Here is a 25,423-nt window from a genome sequence, read left to right on the forward strand (position 1 = left end):
TTGTAACGTTTAGGGATAAATACTAAGGTAGTAAAAGTACAAAGGCAAGAAGACTCGGAATTCAGGATTATGGCCACCTTTGGAGGGGAATGGTCTGGGGCTGCTGCTTAAAGTGGGTCCTATCTGGTACATACTGTTCCCGAGGCTGGGTGCTGGGGACATGGGCGTTCAGGGTGTCCTAAGACCTTTTTGAACATGGGTAACATTTTAGAATACATTTCATAACACATTTATTACAAAAAAGACGTATCAAATGAAGAAGGTGAAGGAAGGTCAAGGTACCAAGCCCCCTTCTCTCTCCCCCTCTCCACCCCCAAGCCACCAGACAAGCCACAGCAATTCTGGGGTCATTGCTCTGTGGGCTCAAGAGAAAGGACCATCAACAGCTGTATCCCGCACCACAGGAGGAATTTAGGTTTTCCAGGCGGTTTACAGATTTTCACTTAACATAACTCGAGCAACAGTACAACGTGGCTAATCACGTGGCAGGCTCTGTTCTAATAATCTCGTGTCTTCTCATACATTCATCCCGAGAACCCTCCGTCTGGAATAGACAGCATCATTTTCCAGATGGGGAATTGGAGGCTTAGGTATCATCCAGTTACTTGCCCAGGAAGTAGGTGGGGTCTGCAAATGACCCCAGCTTAGAAAACACAGACACACACTTTTGACCAAACAGCTTTTTATTGAAAGACCTTAACACAAAAGCAAGCTGGGGAAGGGAGGGTACAAGAAGGTGGGGACCCTCCCCCAGACTCTACTCTGATTCCCATGAACATCAGGGAGGGAAATAGGAACCCAGAAAGGAAAATAAAGGAAATCCTGAACAATCAGATTAGCCCTGGTCCAGGCCCCAAACCTGGCCCAGACCTGTCAGAGCCAAGGGCCAGAGAAGGAAAGAGGACACTCTCCATCTGCCAGATAATCTGCCAAAGTCCACCCGCCCTGCGTTCCTTAGGCCTCCAGGAGCTTCCCCAGGAAGCGGAGGTTGAGGATCTTGAGCTGCTCATCAAGATCCATGCGGACGATGCCATCCTCACCATCGATGCTCAACAGGACGCCTGTGGCTTCCCGATCCTCACCCAGGATCACCTTCACCTGGGAGGGGGGGCACAGGGTCAGGGTCTGTGTCAGCAGCCCAAGGCTCCCACGTCCCCTTGGCCCCCTTACCTTGTTGTTCTTGGTGGGGGTGATGGGCTCCAGGTGCTCACTGGAGATGCTGACAACCTTCTCACTGTCCTTCAGGTACACAGAGCACATGCCGCCCTGTGGGTAGGGACAGCCTGGTCAGCCTGGCCTGTTTCCGATATAGGACTGATGCCCGCACTCAAGGACCATAGGCTCAGGGCTCATTCTAAAAAATCACCTTCCCAAGGTGACACAGGGGCAGAAAAGGCCAAAAGCTGGGCCTAGTTCCTGGGCCTGTGGTGTGTGGGGGCAGGGTGATCAGAGCAGCATGGGAAACATTAGAATGAAGCCAACTTAGGCCAAAAGAGAGACCGCTGCTCAGACACCTGACCCTTCATGTCCGAAGTGGGCCTCATCATCTTTCTCACACTTGCTCCTCCTCCTAGGCCTGCCCAGATCTGAGGGATGGCCCCACAGCCCCCAGGCCCCGGCCAGAGCTCTGACCTCAGGTTGGCCAGCTCTTTCACTGAAAATCTCCAGCTCTGAGGTGTGTTCACTGCCCTCCAGAGTCTCTGCCACCTCCCCCTCTCCTCTCTTCCTTACAGCCTTATAGTGAAGCCTGACCTCCCCTAGGCTCCCAGCCCCCAGTCTCCCCACCTTAATCCATCCCTGCTAGAGCAACGTAGTGAATTAATCCCAAACCACAGACCTGATGCCACCACCGCCCTGCCTGCTCAGATTCCTTAGGACACCGTCCAAGTTCCCTAGGCGGCCATGTGACCTGGCCCAGCCACTTCTCTTGCCTTGTCACTCACCTTCCCCCCTGGCTCTTTGTGTTCCAGCCACAATGAACATACTTCATCTCCCCGGATGTGCCAGCCTTTTCCTCACCCCCAGGCCTTTGCAAGTCCCCCCTTTCTGGAACACACTTAACCCTTTCCCCGACCATTTCTCTTGGCTTACTCCTATTCATTCTTCAGAACTTGGTGCGGATACCTCCTTCTCCAGGAAGCACCCCCCTGAACCCTCCTCCAAAGTTGAGTAAGATGCCTCCTCTAGGTTCCCAGAGCTCCTCTTGCCCTTGGGACTTCCTGTACCCCAGCTCTGGCCACTCAGGCTGTTCCTGTCTGGGGACATGTCTGCCTCCCTCACTAGAATGTGAGATCTGTGAAGGCAGGGCCTGGAGCTGTTTTGGTCTCTGGTATTTTCAAGTAATGTTTACTAGAAGGCCAACAAGGTGCTGGTCCCTCATCTAGGGACTAGGGCTACTTAGGAAGGAAATACAGGCTTAGTAATCAAAGGATCACACCAGAATAAACTTTAAGCTTTTAGGCACCAGGTAGGTAACATGAAAAAAAGTTACATGGGCTTACAAGAGACAGATCTGAGACAGCTTAGGTGTTTCCCTGAAGGATGAATAGCAGTTTACTAGACAAAGGATGGAAGGAAGAGAATCCTAGAAAAAGGAAAGCGATGAGCAAAGGTCCAGAGGCTGGAGGGAACTTGGTGACCGTGAAGAACAGACAGGCTGGTAATGCTGGAGCAGGGGGAGCACTAAGGGCAGTGGAGCCCGGCACTAAGCTGAAGCCTGGCACAGAGGAGCGCTCAGTCCATGTCACTGAACTGATCTCAGAGGAGTATATTAAAATGTAACCAGCTCCTGGGTACCAGTCACTGCTCCAGGCCAGGGGGCCCCAGCCATGCACAGGACAGGCAGAAACCCCCGCCTTGTGGAGCCTACAGGCCACACCTTCTGTACCTGCTTTTCCGGGTACAAACAGGCACTGGAAAATGTGGTTAGATGGTTAAAAAGAAAAAAACCAGTAACAACAGAGACTGGGGACCCCAAAGGAGAGGATGCCTGCCCACCCACCAGCCTGGGGTCCACTTACCGTGACGCTGCGGATGACTCCTGTCTGCCCCACCACCTGTGTATCCAGGTAGGTGTCCCGCACCTTCACCTGGATGTCAGTGGTTACCCAGTCGCTAGAGTTCTGCTCAATTCCTGAGCCTGGTGTGTGCGGGTTATAGCCACCAGGGGAGGGGGCTCCAGGTGTCATCGGACTGTAGCCAACAGGACTCGGGCTGGGGCTGGCCTGTAAGTGAAAGAGAGTGTTGTTGGAAACACGTCATCAAGCTTGGCTGTCCCTATAGACCCGAGGCCCATTCTAGCCCACCGCCCTTAAGGGCATGCAAGCTCACCAATACCTGATAGGCCATGGGGGAGGGTGTGGGGTGGTAGCTGGCTGGAGAGTGGGTGTTCTGGTAGCCCGCTGGGCTTGGCGCCACCTGGTGGTAGCTTTGGGGGCTGGGGCTGGGCTGGTAGGAGCCTTGCGGGGAGGGGGCGGCATAGGGGGAGAACTGGTCTGTGTTGTACCTGCAGAGTCAAAGACAGAAAGGAGCACTTGCTGGGGATGATGGAGAAGAGGAGAAGGTAGTGGCAGTGGAGAAGGTCTGGGCAAGGGTTGATCAGGGCTGGCCACAGTGGACTCACATGGCTGGCGTCCCTGGCGTCTGTGGGTTGTACTGCGGGTTGACCTGTGGGGATGAGGGATCGGGATAGCCGGGTGTCTGGGGGTTGGGGGTGCCCCCATAGGCCTGTGGGGACGGGGTGGGCTCGTCGTCGAAAGCATACTCGTATTCTTCCTCAGCCCTGTTGGACAGAGAAGTCTGTTAAGAACAACTCTGTGGTAATCACAACGTAACAAATGCTTCCCGAGCTACACTGAACACCTCAACACCTCACAACAGCCCCATCAGAGACCTCCATTTCACAGTTGAGACTGGGAGGCAGAGATGAAGCTGCCTGCCCAAGGTCACACACTTGTCATATGACCTAGATCACAAAAATCTGTCTCTGAGCCCAGGTCTTTTCTTTCTTTTTTTTTTTTAAAGTTTATCTTGAGAGAGCGTGCATGTGTGCACCGCTTCCCCTACCCCCCCCCCCCCCACACACACATGGGAGCAGGGAGGGAAAGAGAGAGAATCCCAAGCAGGTTCCCCACTGAGCCTGACTCAGGGCTCAATTTCACAACTGTGAGATCATGACCTGAACTGAAATCAACTATCAGATGCCAAACTTGAGTCACCCAAGAGCCTCTCCAAGCCCAGGTCTTAACCACAGCCTACTACTATGGTGGGGACCATTCTATCGCCAGCCCAGCCCCACCTGCCCTTGGCACGTGACCAGCCTGGGGCTAGGAGCAGAGAATTCAGGGAGGGCCACACAGACCCCACTATCCCACAGACACCCAGCATAACCACCCATACATGCACTCAGGGAACCCTGTCCTCCACCCCAGTTCTCACCGTGATGGCGTGTTAGGGTTGTTGGGGTCCCAAGCACCACTCTGAGCAGGAGTGCGGCTGCCGTCATGCAAGGGTGTCTGGGAACCGTAATGCGGGGTACGGCTGCCTGAAATGGGAGAGTAGGAGAGGTGTGTCTGTCTGTCAGCTCTGTCCTATCTGCAGCTCCCCCACACCGCCCCTCATCCCTGTCCCCTGGGCACACTCACCATCCTGGAGAGGTGTCTGAGAGCCGTACATGGGTGTGCGGGAGCCAGAGCCATACATGGGCGTCTGGGAGCCATACATGGGTGTCCGCCCATAGGTTGAGGTCATGCCACCTGGGCGCCGTGAGCCCCTGTGGACACAGAGAACTAGATGGGTGAGAAGGACCCTCTCACCACCGAACAACCCCCCTCCTGCCCCGGCCCAGCCCGTACACCGTAGTGAGCCGCTGACGGTCCACAGAGATGGTCTGGCAGGTGGAGTGCAGCTCCACGCGGGCCGTGGACTCCGTGGCATCCTTCACCACACCGATGTAGCCTGGTGAGGAGGCAGGAGGTCAGGCTGGGTAGGGTTCTCTACCATGCCCCTCCCCAGGCCTCCAAATGGCCTCAAAGCTCACCTTTGTAGGGCCCTTGGGAGATGCGCACAGTCTGGCCTATGAGTTCGTTGTCTCTCCGCCCTCGGCCCCTGCTCATGCCGCCGCTGCCGCCACCGGGGCTGCCAAAGCCACCACGCTGACCTGGGGAGAAAGGAGAAGATCACCAGTCCCCAGGGCCATGCCCTCCCCTCACATGCTGCGTCCACAGACAGAGCAACCTCAAGCCCCTTCTTCACTTGCTTGACTCCCCCACACACCTACACTGGTTTAGAAGCTTCCTCTGGGTGGCCTGCACCAGAGCTCGGGCACAGCTGTGACCACTGCGGGCTGCCACCAGGAGCAGTGACGGGGGAGGGTCCTGGTCTTCATGGGCTCGGAGCCACATCAGGGCTAGGCCAGCCGAGCAGGCACTCAGGAAGTATGGGCTGAATAACCTCCCTCCTCCATCCCCCAGACACATCCCCGCCCAACTTCCCCTCACCTCCAGCACTGGGGTGCATGGGGCTGCTGATCCGGGGACTCATAGGGGCAAAGCCACCCACTGTGAAGTTGGTCACATCTCGGGGCTAGGAAAGGGACAGGAAGTCAATCAGCAGGCAGGGCCTGGAGGACCGGCTCCTGGCCCCCGTGCCACTGCCTGCCTCCATTTGGGAACAGTTCCTGCCTGAACTGGCCTAGCAGCTATCCCTCTCTCCTTCTGGTGACAATGCCTCCATTTCCCTTTGAGAAAACTGTCACCCCAACACCACTGTGGGCCTGTCAATCAAGAGGCCTGGTCCTCCCCTGGCCAGGACTTTATAACCCTGCATAGCTGGGAGAATTCATGACCCCCACCTTCAGGACCATAAGGAAATCACCTCCTGGTCCCAGCTACCCAGATCCTGGGCCCGATTTCCCTTCTGACACGTGGTTCTATACAGCTTTCCTACAAGTCCTAGGACTTCTGCGTCTGCTGTTCCCTTGAGCTAGTCACACAGCTCTGCGTTCCTTCATTCAGGTCTCTGCTCAAGTGTCACCTCAAGGAAACCTTTCCTTAACCTTTTCCATCTAAATCAGCAGCTCCCATTATTCTCTATTTCCCAGTCCTGTTTTACTTTTTTTCATAGTGCCTTTTTTCAGTGTCACTTCACACTGTACTGTGTACATACGTATTTATCTGTCTGTCTTCTAGCAGCTCTAGGACAGAAATCTGCATCTTGCTCGCTGTCGTATCTCCAGTGTCAGAGACCCAACAGGTGCACAATAAAACCAAGTGGATGAATGATTTGGTGAAAAGCTCTGAATCCCAAGAAACTCTGCCAAGGACCCGACACGGACATCTGCCATCCCAATCCTCCACGAGCCCACTGTTGTCGCTCCCAGGGCCAGGGAAGGCTGGGGAGCTGAGCCAGGGCGCCACCACACCCACCTCACCTTCGAGCCCCCTGCCAGGACGAGGTGGCGGGTCTTGCAGACAAACATGCCCCCATTCTCCACCAGTTTCTTGCAATGCAGGAAGGCGAAGCTGCGGAAGAGATGGCGAATTTCGCCCTCCCGGCCCTGGATGAGGAAAGGATGATGATCACTCTTGTGGCCATGCCGCACCCCAGCAATTTCAGGCGTGGCCGATGGGCAGGAGCTTATACTCACTGAGTGGGGGCCGTCAATGACCTTCACGATGTCTTTCACGTGGATGTTATTCTGTTCTGAGTCCAGGGCCACGGCAAAGCGGTTGTCCTTCTTCCGGGTCACAGCCTGGTGCCTGACAGTCACCACCTTCCCATACATGTTCAGTACCTACGGAGAGAGGGGAGGGATGCTGAGGGGTGAGAGTAGAAAGGGGTGACGTGGAGCAGGACTTTCCTAAAGTAGGACGATCCTTCCTTGTGGGAGGTTGTCCCAAGCTCTGCAGGAAGTCTAGACTCCCCGGCCCCGGGGCACGCAGTCTCAGGGCACCACCCTGTAGGCACTGGATCAAACAAAAACGTTCCCAATCATTCCAAAACACCCTTCAGGAGGAGACTCCATCCTGACTGAGGAACCTGAGGAATGGGTAGAGTAGATATTAACATAATAGCTGATGTCTACCCATCACTCTGTGCCAGGCTCCGTGCTAAATTCTTCACACAAGATTTCACTGAAGCCTCAAAACTTCCCTCTGAGATGAATGCTGTCATGATTCCCATTTTACACAAAGGGAATCTCAGGCCCAGAGAGGGCAAGTCACTAGCCCAGGGTCACACAGCATGGAATAACAGGGCCAAGATATAATTCCAGAGTCCAGGGTCCTAAGCATTAGGCTCTGACTCTCCCATCACCAGGTAGGGGTGAAGGCGAGGAGGGCACCTGCAGCACCCAGCCCCTGAGCAAGCACCTGGGTCTACATATTTGATCTCAGGGCTTCAATCACAATTATTAAAGTAGATGCTACCATTATCTCCATTTTAGAGGATACAAAATAGGCACAGAGAGGGTAAACAATAGGTCACTTGTCCAACACCACACGGCCAACCATGGCTCACAGAGCCAGATCTGCCACCCAGAGCAGTCTGGGTTCTTAGCCACCTCCCAGGATGAGGAGCTCGAGGGAGAGGAAGACCCCTACACGAAAGCCCCGCCACACACACACCTGGAAGGTCTCCCGCTCCAGCCGCACAATGACACCCACGGTCTGGGGGTCTAGCTGCACCAGCTCCCCCCATTCATGCTGGCCCCCCACATCCACACCCGATGCCGTCTCTGAGCAGAGCTGCAGGTCCCGGGGGAGCACCTTCAGCTGTGGGAAATGGAAAACAGGTGAAGCAGGGTCCTGGTGGCTCATCGGCCTGGGTCTCTGTTCTGGCGTGCTCCACCCCTCCCCCCCTCACCCCCACCACCTACCTCATGCATGGTGAGGTCAGAGAACAGAATAACAAAGTTCTCCTCCACTCGCACAATGAGGCCTGTGTCACCCTCAAATCGGCCAGCGATCACCTTCACGTGGTCCCCCATCTTAAAGTACTTCCGAAGTTCCTGGGCCGGGAACTCCAACATGTCCTGGGGATTGGGTGTGGGGACACTGAGCAGGGGAAGGGAAGCCACCACAACCCACCTGCTTCCCCATCTCCAGAAGCCACTCATGTCCTCAGAAAAGACTTCTGCCAAAACCCACCCAGGCTCACACCACCCAACCACAGATTCTTTAGGCCACCTGCCCTGGAGACAGCTGACCTCAGACTCAAGGTATCAGTCAGGATACCCCTTTACTCCACACACACAAAGCCTGTCCCCAAGACGTAGAATGCCAGACTAGACACTCTTCCTCAGACTAGCTGGAGACAGCCTCACCCCAGACACATCATGGTAGCCCGGACAAACCCTCAGACAGACGTACACGCCCTTAAAGCAAACGAAAACCAGGCAGCCGTCTTAGATTACCCACAGGTATGGGCAGCACGGTACCCACCTTGAGGTCCTCGTGCTTGGGCATGATGGTGATCTTGTTGCCGTCCACGCTGAGGATCTTGCCCTGCAGGTTGATGAGCTCACCCTCACACACCTCCACGTTGTCCCCAGGCTGGAAGTTGTGTTCCCGCTCCTTCCCTACAGGGACAGATGCAGGGCCGACTGGGGAGCTGCCTGCCAAGAGCCACCCCCTCTTCTTTGGCCTGAGTTACTGACAGGGACCAAATACCTGTGCTCTCAGTCACCACCTCAAGGTCAATGCCCTCTGGCTGGTCCTCAAACTTCTCCAGCTCAGAGAGTGTGGGCTTCACACCCTCCGTGATCTGAGACAAGGAGAGAGGAGAAAGGTCAGTGTCACAGTCCAGCTGAACGGGCTGGAGAGGTAGAGTGACTGCCCTGGGGATACTCCTGACTTGGAAGGCAATCCAGCACAGATCCAGATAACCCACCACTCTGGGGCCTGGACTGAAGGAGGGAGAGAAAGCTTGGCCTCCCTGCTCCCCACCGTCATAAGCAAGAGGCCCTCCAGGACCCTCACCACAGCAGACATGGCAAAGCTCTTGAACAGAAAGCCCTTCCGGCTGTAACGGTTCCCCTCGAAGATGAGGAAGTCACCATCAGAGGCAACATCGCCACCCAGGGACCTGGGATTTTGGGGGAAAGAGAAGATTAGAAGGGGGATGAAGAAAAGAGTCTCAGTGAATCTCAGGGTCCTCTGCTGGCGAGGGGGGAAGAGGATCACAGGACGACTGACCCGTCCCGTTCCGCCGCGCCCTGCTGGCCGAGCAACCCATCCCAAGCTGAAAGGCTCCTCCCTGCACTCTGCTGCTCTCTCCCCTGCTTTATTGTTCGCCACAGCCCACATCACCCTCTGAAAATGAGCCACTGTTTGATCCGTCTCCCTGACCAATGGCAACTCCCAAAGAGCAGTTTTTCACTCACTGCTATGTCCCCTAGAGCAGCGAGCATCTCGCACCCCGGAGGCGCTCGGTGAACACTAGCTGGACAAAGTATTGAACCATGCCAAACCTTCACATGCACGGAGCCCCGGTCTGCACCTGGCCTGGGCACACACCTCCACAACTCCTCCCCAAAGCCTAGGACATCACTAATGTGACCTATGTTTCCTAGCGAAGTGAGGGAGTGAGGCTCGCATAGGGCACATCTCCCAGGGAGAGTGGTCTGAGTCAGGACTCAAATGTGGGGGGTGGTGGGACTCCCAAACCCGTGCCTTAACTCTACTGGCCCTGCCTGTGGGGCAGGAGGACACTCTGTCCCTGCCCACGCTTCTAGAGAGGAGGGAAAGCCCACCCCACTCCCAAAAAGGGAGCATAGGGGAGCACGCTGAGCTCCCCCTGCCACTCACTCAATCCTCTTCTCACAGCACTCAAGTGCTGAGTTTGGTGGAGGCCCAAACAAGCTCTACAGGCCGGGTCAGGGCGCTCAGTAAAAGGAGGTCCAGTCAAGTGGACAGCAGTGGGATAAGTGGGTCCAATCTAGGCATGTGAAGTATTAGCCAAGTCCTGGGATGCAGCTCAAAAGGAGTTCTGTAATCCCCCTTTAACAGAACTGAAAACAGGCTGGCGGCTCACAGTGGGTTCCAGAACAGGACCAGTGGCAAAGGGTCACTGCACCTCTTGTTTCTTCCCCTCCTCTCCTGCCTTTCCCATCAGGAGCCCTCTGGCTAGCCCTGAAATACTGGGGTCACTGGGCAGAGCTCCAGAGCTCCCTCCAGCTGGGGAGGGCGAGGGACACATCCTAATGGGAAGGGCTCTGTACTCCCACCTCAGGTGCCCAGGCACCAGAAGATCAGTGAAAGAGACCTTGTAAGGCCCGACATGTCGAGAACTCCCATTTCAGCGTGTGATACCACTAATCACACTTACTAGGAGTCAAGTGCTATTCTGGGTCCACACGCTTATTAAGTCATTTGATTCTCCCTACAGTCCCAGGGCAGGTGTTGTTCTTTACAGCACAGGAAACAGAGGTCCAGGCATGTTAAGTAACTTGGCTGAGGCACTGCTGGCAGGCTAACCACTCATAAAGTAGACCATGGATGGGTCGGGGGACCCACTCCTATGGGAGGAACTTGCAGAAGGCACTCTACATCACAGCTGTGGGGACCCAGCCCAGCCAGTCCCCAAGGACATGCACCTGATCTTCTCAGCATCAAACAGCCTCTGTGGAGGTCGCTTAAACTTCTTCCTTTTGGCAAACCAGTCTTTCTGTGGAAGAAAGGTGGCACGGGTGGGAAGGGTGAAGGAGGAGGGCCCAGCCACCCGCAAGGATCAGGCATCCGCCCACCCGTGAGCAGCAGCATGCCCCCTCGTACCAAGCTCATACGGGCCTTGATGCGGTCATAGTCGATGCGTGGGATCATCTTCAAGGAGATGGTGTTTTGGCTGGGCTCCACATAATCCACCTGAGGAGATGGGGGTGGTCAGGAGGGCCCTGGCCCTCCCTCTCTAACCCCAGACACAGGAAGGGCATGGAGATGGCAGGGACAGGGGGTGATGGGAAAGAAATCACACTGATGACAATCCCCCAAGTTCTCTCTGTCCTCTTTCCCCTCAACCCCGAAGCAGACTGTCCATCTCTCCTCGGATGTCTAAAAGGCCCCTCAAACCTAGTGCAACCACAACTAACCTTACTCACCCCCCCCACACCTGCTCCCTGCCAGCCTCCTCCCACTCCATCATTCCTTCTGGTCTGGCACACGAACTGGCAATTGTTCTGGACTCCCTCCCTACTCTTCCGCTCATCTCCGGTGTGTTAGCAACTCCCATGGGCTCTGCCTTCTAAACCCCTCGTCCCCCCTCTGACCTCGTCCCCCTCCTCTCTCCTACAACCCTGGGCAACCCAGGACTATGGTGGCACAGTCCCCTCGCTGGTCTCTGTAGCCCCATCTGGTCCAGTCTGGGGTTTGGCAGCCAGGTCCTTCTTTGTCGTGGGGGGCTGTCCCCTACACTGTAGGGTGCTAGCAGCATCCCCGGCCTCTATCCACTAGAGGCTAGAGCAACTCCCCCCTCAGTTGACAGAACCAAGAAAAGGGACCACACTGTCCCTGCTTGAGAACGAGGAGTCTATCCTCGATGAAGCTCCCAGAGTAATCCTATTAAAATCCACATCACACCGTGTCCCTCCACCTCACTCCGGAAGAAGCCAAAGCCTTACGACAGGCCACAGGTGCAGTCCCCTCCCTGAGCCCACTCCCGGCCACTCTCACCCTCACACACTCTGCTTCAGCCAGGGCAGCCCTGTTCACATGCTGTTCCTTCCGCTGCAACACTCTTCCCCAAGATTTCCACAAAGCCCCCTCGCTCACCGCCTTCAGATCTTTACTCAGTGTGTTTTGAACTCTCACAGGAGATGGTCATCCATTCCCCTGGATGTGTGCTCCCAACAAAATCTAGGCTCTGCATCACCTAATCTGCCCTCTGCACTAGGAAAGGGCTGGGAATGACAAAAGGAAAAGGGAGGAGGACAGAACAGGGGAGCAGGGGCGTGAACACAGGCCCTGGCCCCTCAGCCACCCTGCCATATCCCCACCCCTGGCACCTGGGCGATGTCGTCCTTATAGATGCCCCTCTTGAGGCGGACCCAGGACTTCGGCTTCAGGTTGGCCACCTCCTTTACGACTTTGAGCACATCTGTCATTTCCTTGATGGGCACCATCTGCTGGTTCCAGTAGCCAAGCCGCAGGTTGCCCACGCCCTCGATGGCCTGCTTCACGTGCGTCTGCTTATAGGCCTCCACGTAGATGTAGCCCTTCACGTGCTCTGGTGCCACCACTGACTTAATCTGCAGGGGCTGTGGGGCCACGCCAGCAGAGGGAAACAGTGAGACGCGACTGCTACTAATGGTAATGGCCGCCACTACAGTGCTCTCTCTTCTAGGAATTCATCCCACAGTGTGTGCAACGACCCCAGGGATAAGGATGTCCACCGCAGGGTTCTGAGGTCTGAGTACACTTGAAATGATTTGCAAATCCAACTGTCCACTTGGGCCCACTGACATACACCCACTGCTTCAGCAGGTACAAGCAATGTACTCTCAGCCTGACACGGACTATAGTAAGTAAGAACATTACCGGCCAGCACAGAGTTAGCCGTAGCCCCATGTTTCATGAATTTTGAGCGTACCCTTCATTGGGTTTGCCCTTGTTCCAAAACTGACAATTATGCCTCTGACAATAACTATATTTACTGAACACAAGCTGCAGGCCAAGTCCCAGATGAAAGCTGGACATGTCCAAAGCTACTTAATCCTAGCAATGCTGAGGAGCAAGCAAGGCAACCAGAAAGGGGAAGCAGCCTGAACAAGGTCAGAGAGGTAGGAAGCAGCAAGGACAGGATTCAAACTCCAGCTGTCTAAAGAAATATCTGTGAACTTAACGTTTATTTTTAAGAGAGACAAACGGGGAGGAGGATCAGAGAGAGGAGACACAGAGTCGGAAGCAGGCTCCAGGCTCTGAGCTGTCAGCACAGAGCCTGACGTGGGGCTCAATCTCACGAAATGTGAGATCATGACCTGAGCAGAAGTCAGCCACTTAACCCACTGAGCCTACCCAGGTGCCCCAAGAAAGATCTGTGAACTTAAAACGGCACCTTCGTGCTTTGTGTGTTGTGAGTGAGCCCTGAAGGGTCAGGACCAGCCCTGGCATAGTCACTGCTGTATCCTCAGCACCTCCCAGTGCAGACACCTGACCGCGGGAAAGGTTCAGCAGATGTGTGAAAACTGCACGGAAGAGGGAAGGAAGGAATTCTCCCCCTGACAGGCCTGTCCCCTGACACACTCAGCCACACTGTCCTATCCCAGGACGCCTCCCAAACACTAAAAGGGGGACAGCTGCCCAACAGGGCTGGTGAACAGGCAAAACTCACTCAGGCAGAAAAGGTTCAGGAAGCTAAAGGCTGGGGTGCCTGGGTGGCTCAGTCAGTTAAGCGTCCAACTTCCACTCAGGTCATGATCACATGGTCTGTGAGTTCAAGCCCTGCTTCAGGCTCTGTGCTGACAGCTCAGAGCCTGGAGCCTGCTTCAGATTCTATGTCTCTTTCTTTCTCTGGGCCCCTCCCCCACTTCCTCCCCCCCCCATAAACATTATCAAAAAAAAAAAAAAAAAAAAAAAGATGTTTAAAACAAACAAAAAAGGAAGCTAAAGCCTGACTTCTGGAGGGCTACAGGCGGCTGCTGAACCCTGTCAGGAATGCAGAAAGAACGAAGACAACACCTCTGTCAGGCACAGAAGAATGCTTCAATCCAGGGAGTGGTTGTTTTCTAGCTAAAGCAGCTCACGTAACAGACAATGCTGTTGACCGTAAGGAGCACCTGGTACCCTTGAACCTATACTGTCCCTCCCTCTGGGCTTTTGCTCTGTATCTCATTTCCCAGGTGCCTGCCTATCTGACTTACCGTGTCTGTGAACTGGTAGGCAATGAACTTGCGCATCAAGGAAATGGCCGTGGCCCGTTCCTCCCCAATCTGGAAGAGAGACAGACTTCAGATGGAGATGACAAGGTGAAGGACGGACACAGATAAGGGGACAGAAGACAACAGCAATGCAGAGTAATCAGGCAAGAAAGATAAAATGGAAGAGAGAGAGGAACAAAAAAGATGGACAGATACAGAGAAAGAGGAATGGATGGTAAGAAAGACAAAGGTGGGAGACAGTGAATTAAGTGACGGAGGAGTGAGGAGGGGCCAGGGGCCGGGGGATGAAGAAGCAGAGACAGGACTAAGAGACTGATATGCCAAGGAGACCCAGGACAGAAAGCTGGGAGCTCTCCCTGACAAGGTCATTTCCTCCATTCCCCTGCATCCTGGAGCACACACCTTACATTTGACAGTCCACAGATTTGGATCCCTAGATAGGAGAAGAAAAGGAAACCCTTCAGGGAAATGGCCTCATCACAAAAGACCCGAGTCCCCACACCCATCTTTCTTGCTCTCCCTCCACACCCTCTCCTCCTCCATCCCTCCTTCCAGAAGCAGAAGGGGGCAAGCGCCAACATGCCACCTGTTCCCACTCTCCACCACTCTGTGTCTGCATGGGCGCATCACCCCAATACAAGATTCCCCCATCTCAGCCCGTCCATCCCAGCCCCCTTACTTGACTCCCGGAAGCAGCTGCTGCTGAGTGATGTCATCAGAGAGCTCATCAGATCCTCCATACACCCTGGAGAGAGGACAGCAATTGGGAAGGAGGGGTGATGCTCTGTCAGAAGCCTGACCCTTCCCGAGAAGGGACCACCTGCCCCCACCCAATGCCCTTACGTCTCTCCCACAGACGACTTGGCATATTTCTTCATGTAGTACTCGCCCAGTTCTTCCTCTCGCTGGTCCCTGGGGTGTGAAGGGGAAAGTAAACATGAATGAAAGGCTGTGGAGAGGAGGGTGCGCTGACTTGCTCCCAAGTCCCCCCCCGGAAGCCAGTCTCACCCTTTCACCCACCCCCACCCCCGCCGCTTACCTCCAGAGGTTTTGTAGGCGGCGAGCCCCAGAACGGTCTTCATCCAGGACGACATTATCGATGTTGGAGGCTGCGAAAAAATGAGCAGATGGGGTAAGTAAGGGGAGGTGAAGGGCAAGGGCGTGGAGGAAGTGATGTGGGCTGAGAGGGCCGGAGCTGGGCCCTGGGGCAGGAGATACCTCACCGAGGAACCCCCAACCCTCACCCTCTACTCTGTCCTGCTCAGCATCTTGCTTCTCATGAAGAAGACTTGGGGACAGGGTCCAACAGGTGGGGACATCCAGCCGTTCCCCATCTCATAGCCATTAAGTATGCCCTGAACTCCACCCCCCACCACTTATCCCTGCTGCCACAACGCTCACACGCATACATAAACACACACGCTTCCCCAGGCCGACGGCTGGATACCTGGCCTCAGAACCCCCTGAACTCTGGACCCTATATGAGTCAGAGCCCCCAGGGCCAGACAGGGGTCAGGGATGGAAGGAGGGTACTGTGGGCAGGAAGGAGATGTCAGGATATGGGAGGAAGGTCGGGAAATCACAGTTTTCAGATTCTTACCTTCAATCTCTTCTACTTGGAGGAAGAGGAGGTGGTGGTGGTGGTGGTGGTGGTGGTGGTGGTGGGCGAGGGCAGACAAAGTATGAGCCAAATTATAGCAGCGAAATCAACCAATGGGTTGGGGGAAGGGGAAGGGAGGGACACAGGAAGGTTGAAAATCAAAAGTAAAGGCCAGGCACCAGGTGGTTGGGGGAGAAGCCGAAATGTATGAGGCGCACAAAACGGAAAATAACAGGGAAGTGGGGGCACTGGCCCAGGAAGTGGGGGGTTATCTTGGGACAGAGCCCACCCACCCTACAACCCCCATAAGGGATTCACGGGGGCCCTGGGACCCCAGAGGCCTCTTCCCACAACACCCACCACCCACAACCCCCACCCCCCAACTCATGGGCCTAAAAGGAAAAGGGTACAGAGCTGGTCTCTCTGGCAACGACAGAAAGAAGCGAGGTGAGGAGGGTGGGAGTTGGGGTGGTGCAGGGCATGGGGGTTGGGGATGGGCTCTCAAGACCCAAGACCCCAAAGTGGGCTTGCAGAGGTGGGGCCCACACACACCTTTCTCTAAAATGTCCTCTGCTCCGTCCTCCCACTGGTCCTCATCCTCATACTCATCGTCCACATCTGCAACAAGAAAGCCACGTGGTCAGGGAGGCAGCTGCAGCAAAGGTGACTTCGCGACAGTGGTTCCCAGGAAACATCTCTGGGGGGACAGGCACTACGAATATCCACCCTGCAGATCAGGACTCAGGGCTAGATAGGTGAGGCTCTCACCTGCTGCCCTGGAGCTGCTCCAAGCCGCAGGATCGAGTCTCCGTTGCAGCTTCGCTGCCACCTGGCTCTAAAAGCCATCCCTCCCCTAACCCCATCCAGGAGCCCATTTCAAAAATCAGATCAGGGGCGCCTGGCTGGCTCAGTGAGTAGAACACGTAACTCCTGATCTTGGAGTCATGAGTTCAATCCCCATGCTGGGCGTAAAAATAAAAAATAAACTTAAAAAAAAAAAAATCAGATGGGGTGCTGGGTGGCTCAGTCGGTTAAGCATCCAACTCTTGATTTTGGCTTAGGTCATGATCTCACAGTTCGTGGGTTCGAGCCCCGTGTCAGGCTCTATGCTGGGATTTTCTCTCCCTCTCTTTGCCCTTCCCTCGTACTCACTCGCACACGTTCACACACTCTCTCTCTCAAAAGAAAAAATAACAGATCAAATTAAGCAAGCACAAAAGTTCCCTCCAAACTATCAAAACCAATATATAGTTTAAAAAATTTTTTTTAACATTTATTTATTTTTGAGAGAGAGACACACAGCATGAGCGGGGGAGGGGCAGAGAGAGAGGGAGACACGGAATCCAAAGCAGGCTCCAGGCCCTGAGCTGTCAGCACAGAGCCGGATGTGGGGCCCCAACTCGTGAACAGCGAGATCACGAACTAAGCTGAAGTCGGACGCTCAACCAAACGAGACGGCCAGAGCCCCATTAAAGACACAATTCGTGATCTGTTGGTTTTGTTTATTGTTCCCTTCGGTTTGTAACACTATTGCTTATCGAGTGTACTGTATGCCCTGCTCTGTTGTGAGTTCTTGCCACAGATTCCTCATTAATCCTCCTGGTGACCCTGAAGGAGGTAACACCACCGTTCTGATTTACAGTGAGGGCTCTGAGGCCCAGAGAGGTGACTTCACTGGCCCAGACTCTCAGCTAGTACCTGAGAAACAATCTGGCTTCGGGGTCCGTGCATCTAATCTCTTCACTACATTACATATCCTCTTTTGTATGCAGCCAATGTTACACTAAAAACTGAAAAGTGGTATCTGTACGTGATGAAAAATGCAAAGTGTTCGGAGGATGTATGGGTACAGGTAAGTCTCCCTCCCATTTCTAACCCTAGCTCAGTCCCCTTTACCAAAGGCAACTCTATGACCAGTTTCTTGTCTAGAACTACTAGTCTAGAACTACTTAAAGAAGAAATGCATATAACCCCCCCACTACCGGCCCCATTTTTTTTTTCCCAATGCAACTTTTTAGCACACTGTTCTGTACTTTCCACTTTTTCTAAGCAAAGATACTACCTTGGAACTCTTTCATAGCAGCACATGCTTCATTTACTATTATCCGACTATCTGCCTCATAACTCATTTTACCAGGCTATTACCATCAACAGACATTTAGATCACCGAACACTTACAACTGCAAACAGGACTGCATCAACTATCTTTGGCCTCATATCTTTATGCACCTATTCGAGTTTAACTGTCAGATGAACTCCTAAAAAAGAACTGCTGGATCAAAGGGTCCCTGCGTGTTAAATATCAATGGGCCCTGCCACATAGCCTTCCCACAGGCAGTGCCCAATGACACCCCAGAAAACACATGGCTGTCCCGAGCAGTCCACGTCCAGGTCACAAGGCATGTCATCCATTCTCTTGATCTGGGCACTTCTGCTACCTAAGATCTTTTCTCTAAGAAAGGACTCGCTTCCCTCAGCTGTTAGGAAAAGGGCCAAAGCTCTCCAAGAACAGGAGTGTTCTGAGCATTTCCTACCCCTCTGCTCCCTGGTTTTCCCTCAGGTAAGAGGGTCCTAAGAAAGGGAGGATGGCATTCCAAGTAGCTCTCCCTTACATGCACGTGGGGAACAGGCACTGTTGAGTATGGCTGGAGGGAGTATCTGGTATGATCTTTTCAGGGGCCAGTATTCGGCCACAGACATCAAAAGGCTTTCAAGTCACATACATTCCCTTTGCCCAGTAATATGACCCATACGGTTTGCCATGTAAAAAATCTTCAGGGTCCATGTCAGATAAAATACCACATCTTCAGGGCACCTGGGTGGCTCAGTTGGTTAAGCGTCCAACTTTGGCTCAGGTCATGATCTCACGGTTCATGAGTTTGAGCCCCACGTCAGGCTCTGTGCTGATAGCTCAGAGCCCACTTTGGATCCTCTGTCCCCCCCTCTCTGCCCCTCCCCCACTCATCCTTCTTTCTCTCTCTCCCTCAAAATAAAAAAACTTAAAAATACTACATCTTCATTTTCACTAATCTCTAACTGAAAGTTAGTATTTACATCAATTACGAACAATGGAAACAAATCACGGCAATGTTAGCAGTGAACTCTGATATATTCATGGCACGTTATACAGCTGAAGATATCTCAAAATATCATTTGTGCTCATTGCTACTTCAAAATTAGATTCTTATCAGACCCTCCACTAAATCCTGTTATTTCAGCACATTCCTAACGAAACACACATGTTCTTTGAGTATTTAGGTACCGTATGGCAGTATAATTGTTCTCTCTGGAATCCTATGTATTTTTTCCTTAAGCATTTCAGAACACAATTCTAAGGAGGGGCCACAGACTTCACCAGACACCAAAGAAGCCACAGCACAAAAAAGGTTAAGAACCCCTGGTCTAGGCAATACCTTGTGTCTGAGTCTAAACACGTATGAGAGTGTTCCCAGCAGTGCTGCTTGTAATAATGAAAAACGCAAACTCCAACGTCCAACAAGAGATTGGTTACATAAAACAGATTGTGGAAAAAATACTATGCAGCCATTGGGAAACAAACGGGTATTTCAAGGATGAGGACGATGACAGCATGAGCACTTAAGTGCCATACGTTGCTCAGGAAACTTTCTTTGAGAAACCAAACAGCAACTCACCCAGGGCCACATGGAGAAGAGAGCAGAGCCAGGCCACAAGGGACCCAGGCCTGTTGGCCTCCACCACCCTGTCCTGCCTACATCGAGGTCGTCTCAGCTTCCCACGAGAAGCACAGACTTCAGTTTTTTAAAGGATGGTAATACTACTGTAACTGTTTTAAAAGGATTGATGTTTGGGGAACATATAAAGAAATATTTGGGGGTAAAATCATGTATTTGGGATTTGCCACATCATCCAATAGTGGGCAGGAATGAAGAGGAAGAAGCAAAACGATCGGTACTAAGGTGTTAAGTGTTGACACGAGGTGACGGGACATGGAGGCTCCACACACTATCCTACTACCGTGTGTGTTCGACGTTTACCAAAAGAAAAACCTTTTGGAAAAATTCATTCAAGAAATAGAACCGAAGGTACAAGTCCGGCCAACGCTCAGCACCTGCCAGCCCTGTGACATACCGGCCTCGTCCAGAATGAAGCCGCCATGGCGGGGTTTCTTGGGAGGCCTGTCATCATCTTCCTCTTCCTCTTCCTCATCATATTCTTCCTCCTCTTCCTCCTCCTCTTCTTCCTCGGGCTCTTCCTCCTTCTCGCTGCCTGCTACACTCCGCCGCTCTTCTTCTACCTGCAGGGTTACAAAAGGTTGGGGCACCAGGGTTCGGTACCCCAAAATCCAGATACCAAGCTCCCCAACCCCAAATCTGACCTTAGTTCTGGCTGGCTAGTCATAAGCCCCTCTGCTCTGCATACCCTCCCTTCCACCCCAGCCTCTCTGGGAGCCATCCTACCTCAGTGATAGCACTGCCATCCAGTCAACCAATACCTGGGAGCTGACCCAGACTCCCTGCTCCACTAGACCTCCTTGCTAGCCTCCACCTGGCCCGTAAATGATTTAGCTCCATGAGGTCGGTCCTTGGCCCTCGTCTCTTTCCACTCTACAACTCCCCAGGCCGCCTCATCCACTCCCTCAGCTGGTGGGCATCTCCATGACTATGATTCCTAGATCTCCGGTTCCAGTCTACACTGCTCCCCAAGGTCATCGCCTGCCTCTTGTTGCTAATTCCGAGGACAATCTTCAGTTGTTACGTACGAGACACTTCACACCACTGCCTACTCCCTCCCTAAAGAAATGCTCTTCCCTTGACATCTGTCACATCACATTCTCCCGGCTTTTCTCCAACTTCTCTGGCTGGCCCTCTGCAGGCCCCTCTTCCTCTCTCACCCCTCAAGTGCTGGCTTCAGTCCCCAGGGTTCAGCCAGGGGCCCGCTCTGCTTCTCCCTGCATACACTCTCCCACTGGGCCACTTTACCTTCCAGTCCCAGTTCCTGTCTCTGCAGGTGATACCTCATCTGTCTCCAGCTCCCCACTTTCTTCCAGAACTAGAGGCCCCCCATATGTCAGCAGCCTCCACAGATGCCTCCCTTAGATGTCTTCTGAACCCTTCACGCCCACCGTGTCCCACACTGATCTCAACGTCTTCCCCTAGACCGGTGCTGGCTCCCTCTAGCTCTCATCAGGCACCAAACTCTTGACATTTCTGCTTTTGGAACATTGTCCCTCCAAGCTGTCCCTTCTCCCCCATCCCTACAGCCCTAGCCTAGGCCAGATCACTGCCCTCTAAAACCTAGCCCCTTGCCCAGCCTCCTTTCTGGTCTCTTGGCCTCCAAACCAGTCACAAAAGGAAATGACCCAGACAAAACAGTGTTCCCCAAACTTCAATCTTTTCCGCACTAACTACACGTCTTCTTGCCAAGTTCACATCAGTTCAACCTGTTTATCTGGTATTTTAAATTCACTCATGTTTTTATTTAACTTAACAAAGAAACTTTTCCAAACTTTGGAATATTTCAGAAACAAAAACATTTTTAAAGTTAGCTTGTTACAAGTAAAAAGTAACCATAAAGATAAAAGCAAAACAGGGGCGCCTGGGTGGCTCAGTTGGTTAAGCGTCTGACTTCGACTCAGGTCACGATCGCACGGTTCACAAGTTTGAGCCCCGTGTCGGGCTCTGTGCTGACAGCTCAGAGCCTGGAGCCTACTTCGGATTCTGTGTCTCCCTCTCTCTCTGCCCCTCCCCACCTCTCAAAAATAAATAAAAACGTTAAAAAATTATGATCTAAAATATGAAACTGATCGTTTGGTCCCCTGCTTAAAACAGGGCCAGGGCTCCCCACTGCCCCCAGGTAAAGAACCAGCTGCTTAACAGCTCAGACTAGAAGCACACACTCTGCTACTGCCTCTCCTTCTTATCCTGCCTCTTCGGGCTCCCCCTCCCAAGTGCTAGGTCCCAGCCACACTGAACCACTCGTTCCATGCTCTCTCAGTGCTAGTATCATCCGTGCTGGTCCTCTCCAAAAAAAAAAAAAAAAAAGGTTCTTTTGCCTCTCACTCATACTTCAATCAAAATACTCCCCCTTCTAGGAAGTCATGCCTACCCCCTACCCCAGCAAAGTCAGGCACATCCTCTGAGCTTCCTCCATCACAGCCCCGACCACTGTGAGCTCTCTCAGGCTATCTCAGGCATTGCTGGGTCCCCAACATTACCTAGTTCAGGGATGGGAACAGAAGACAACTTAAACATTTGTTTAGTACATACTCCTGACTCATCCACAATGTCCCGCCTTTTAACAACTCAAACGACTCTGAGTAGCCTGATTTCAAGGAACCCTGTCTTCATTCCCCTGGCTCAGTCCCAGCAAAGCCTTCTTTCCAAACCTGGCTCCCTGATCCCTGAGGAAAAGAGCTCCCATTACTATTTGTGTTATCTTGGGGCCGGAACGTGCTCTTACACTGTCTGTCCTCAGCATCCCCTGAAGTAACCGCTGGTTTATAAAACTATCTCCCCTCCAGGACAGAGAGCTCCATGAAGGAGCCTGTGATCCCAGCCTGATAGGAACACTTGCCGAATGAATGAATGAATGAATGGGCAAGTTACTGTGGCTGAGAACGGGGAAACTGCTGATTCCCCCAACAGTGGCTCATCATCTGCCATCCCAACCTTCTATCCACAGGACCTGGTCCTTCAAGGACCATGCTAACCTTTGGCTATCCAAAAAGCCTATCCAGTCCTATCTCTAGCTGGCCTCTCATTGTCCTCCTGCCTCATCTAGTGACGGGAGACAAGTGAGCAGGTGAGTCAAGAGCCTGGTGTCGTGTTGGGGAAGTGAGATTTGCACAGAGCAAACCAGATGTCTCAGCCAGGAAAAGGACCCAGGGATCCTGGCCTCATTACCACCAGGCTTCAACCACAAGCAAAGTGCCTTGAAGCCATGAGTCAGGGAGACCAAGAACCCAGTACTGCTGCTCGAAGCAAAAACCCTTCCTAGCATCCTCCCACTTGCCTCACCCCCACCATGGCTTCCTGACTCTTCCAACTCTTTGCTGGAAGCGGAGGACTGCCCACAGGGCACAAGGATTGACAAATGCCTACCGAGGGCAAGCAGAGAACAAAAATAAATGGGGCAGCTCAAAGGAAACCCATGGCACTCTCCATCTACCTGATGTTTCCTAGGACACAAGTAAAGGAAAACTTCCTTTTACCTAAATCTTCTGCCACAAGACAGGCATCATGATAAATGGCAACTGATATATCCCAGGAATTGGAGAAAATTCCCCATTTAAAATTTTTTTTTCAACGTTTATTTACTTTTGGGACAGAGAGAGACAGAGCATGAACGGGGGAGGGGCAGAGAGAGAGGGAGACACAGAATCGGAAACAGGCTCCAGGCTCCGAGCCATCAGCCCAGACAGAGCCCGACGCGGGGCTCGAACTCACGGACCGCGAGATCGTGACCCGGCTGAAGTCGGACGCTTAACCGACTGCGCCACCCAGGCGCCCCGAAAATTCCCCATTTTAAAGCAGGCTGCCATTTCTTGAGCAAAGAGCTGCTTGCTGGCTCCTCTAATTTTCCCAGAAAAGCATAAAAATCATGATTTTTACATGAAATCGCCCTTGCAAGTGTTGGCAACTACCTTTAAAAAAACTGATCTGTTTCTGTAGGTTAAAGGAGACATCTATAATCATCCAGTCATCTCTGTTAGTTTGTAACTGTTGCCTACTAAGTGTAAACTCCCTGAAAGCAAAAATTTGCCTTGTTCTATTCTCTCCAACACCTAGGAGGAACCTGGAACAAAGTTGTAGATGCTCAAACATTCATTTGCTCAATAAATAAGTTAGAAATAAACAGACAAGGAAAATAGCTAAAAGGAGACTATTTAAAGTCAGTTATGTCCCAGGAAATGTTTATTTGATTCCTGAAACAGTGATCCTTTTAAAGCATTAGATCACATCCCTTCTTTGCTCAAAACCTCAAGGCTCTGTCGCACTCAATCAGGACAAATTCCTCACCAGAGGCTTCGAGATCCTATATGATCTGGCTCCCGTCACTTTCTTGTGGCGCTCACTCTGATCCAGCCAAACTTGACTCCTTGTTACTTTTTTTTTTTTTAATTTTTTTTTCAATGTTTGTTTATTTTTGGGACAGAGAGAGAGACAGCATGAACGGGGGAGGGGCAGAGAGAGAGGGAGACACAGAATCGGAAACAGGCTCCAGGCTCCGAGCCATCAGCCCAGAGCCTGACGCGGGGCTCGAGCTCACGGACCGCGAGATCGTGACCTGGCTGAAGTCGGACGCTTAACCGACTGCGCCACCCAGGTGCCCCAGACTCCTTGTTACTTTTTGAACACGCAGACATGCTCCCAACTTGGCACTTGCTGTTCCCCCCTTACTGGAACACTTTTCTTCCACACATGACTCACTTTCTCACCTCCAACACGTCTTTTTTCAAATATCACTCTCTCAGACTCACCCTATTTAAAACTGACCCAAGGCTCCCTATTCCCCTTCCCTGCTCTTCTCCAAAGTACTTTCTGCTTTACTAAATGATACACACATCAGTCACATTTGTTTATGTTCACAGGGGCAAAGACTTTCAAAATGTTTTACTAGTGCAGCCCAAGGGCAAAAAAGTGTGCCTAGTACACAGTAGGCACTAAAAATATATTTCTGAAATGACCGTGCATACTCCAAAATAAAAGCTAACAGTGGGTGCTTCCTACATGCCAGGTCCTTTAAACACATCACCTGTGGGGCTCCTGGTTTGCTCAGTCGGTTAAGCCTCTGATTTCAGCGCATGGCATGATCCGATGGTTCATGAGTTTGAGCCCCGCGTCAGGCTCTGTGCTGACAGCCCGGAGCCTGCGCCTGCTTCAGATTGTGTGTCTCCCTCTTTCTGCCCCTCCCTAGCTCATGCTCGCTCTCTCTCTTAAAAATGAATAAACATTTAAAAAATTAAACACATCACATGTTATTTCACTGTATTTGGAGCATCCCTGGCCTCTCGCACCTGTCCTTCTGCTTGACTTAGGCTTGCCTACTTCTCTGTCACTACCAACAATCTGGAGGCCCCCAGAGGCCAGAGCTCGTTCTGATACCCTCCAAGCTCCCACAGGGGCCTTTCTGTCCCGGTCCTGTCCCCAGGCTCAATGCCTCCCCACAACGTCCCAGCCACACACCTCGGCCTCCTCGCCGTCACTGCTGCGCTCGCTGTCCTCCTCCTCGGAGAAGTTGCTGTCCTCACTGTCCGACATCTTCTGCTCTTGCAGGAAAAGACGGCCTCAGTGCGTCCCCCAAACAGCAACCCCACCCCTGCCTCGGTTTCCCCGCCGGTTCCCGGAGAGAAAAAAAAAATCCCTCAGCGCACTTCCGGCAGCCTGGTTCTGGCAAGGGTGAACCCGAAAGGCTACCCCTTAAGCTATCTGCTACACCTTCCGTGTCCCGGAATCCGGTCTCTAAAGCCTCCCTATGCCCCGGCGACCCCCGGTCCTGCCACCACGGCGTCCTACCCACCCCTCACCGCTCCGGTTCCACCTCAACCTTCGGTACCAGCAGCTGTTCACACGACGCCTGGCTGGGACTGATGTGCCCTCTCGCGAGAACCTACGCGTCGACCTCGCTTAACGCGAGATTTCCGGGGCTAGTCCCCGGCGACGCACTTCCAGGACGCCATCTTGAAAGTGGCAGATCCGGCTCAATGTAGAGCATGGAGCCGACATCTTGGGAGGGTCAAAGAGGAAGGATGGTTACTCCCCTTCTGGACGCCACTTCCAACCGGGAATTCGTGTTTGAATTTAATAGTGTGGTGTGCCAAGCTGTGAAGAGGCAGGGAATGACCAAATAACAATGAGTTAGCAAATAAATCAGACTTTATCTCCTACCTCCAAAACATTCCTCGGAGGTAAGTACCCCCATTTTGCTGACAAGGAAACTGAAGCTCAGAAAATAAACTGGACAGGGGCAGA

At 52.8% G+C, this 25,423-nt stretch overlaps 1 protein-coding gene across 5 annotated transcripts; it reads right to left on the bottom strand.

Annotated features, from left to right (window-relative positions):
• Nucleotides 1-665: 665 nt before the first annotated feature.
• Nucleotides 666-25,034, bottom strand: SUPT5H (SPT5 homolog, DSIF elongation factor subunit). 5 transcript variants are annotated; one of them, XM_045045836.1, is made up of 30 exons: nucleotides 24,979-25,034; nucleotides 24,638-24,715; nucleotides 19,581-19,746; nucleotides 16,023-16,088; nucleotides 15,471-15,482; nucleotides 14,910-14,979; nucleotides 14,714-14,782; nucleotides 14,550-14,615; nucleotides 14,273-14,303; nucleotides 13,853-13,921; nucleotides 11,999-12,250; nucleotides 10,773-10,862; nucleotides 10,595-10,665; nucleotides 8,979-9,084; nucleotides 8,670-8,763; nucleotides 8,442-8,602; nucleotides 7,877-8,032; nucleotides 7,626-7,772; nucleotides 6,647-6,793; nucleotides 6,431-6,556; nucleotides 5,499-5,583; nucleotides 5,039-5,158; nucleotides 4,854-4,956; nucleotides 4,644-4,771; nucleotides 4,438-4,543; nucleotides 3,623-3,781; nucleotides 3,337-3,505; nucleotides 3,021-3,224; nucleotides 1,171-1,266; nucleotides 666-1,098 (listed from the first exon to the last, which is right to left on the bottom strand). In XM_045045836.1, the coding sequence occupies exons 2-30, from the start codon at nucleotides 24,710-24,712 to the stop codon at nucleotides 955-957; spliced, it is 3,288 nt and encodes a 1,095-aa protein (XP_044901771.1). In that variant the 5' UTR covers nucleotides 24,713-24,715; nucleotides 24,979-25,034; the 3' UTR covers nucleotides 666-954. The 5 variants fall into 5 exon arrangements, with proteins under 5 accessions (XP_044901771.1, XP_006941338.1, XP_044901770.1 ...); XM_006941276.5 differs by having other exon boundaries at nucleotides 8,442-8,578; nucleotides 24,972-25,034; XM_045045835.1 differs by having other exon boundaries at nucleotides 24,972-25,034.
• Between the last annotated feature and the right edge of the window lie 389 nt (nucleotides 25,035-25,423).

Source organism: Felis catus, chromosome E2 (genome assembly GCF_018350175.1).
Source record: "Felis catus isolate Fca126 chromosome E2, F.catus_Fca126_mat1.0, whole genome shotgun sequence".
NCBI lineage: Eukaryota > Metazoa > Chordata > Mammalia > Carnivora > Felidae > Felis > Felis catus.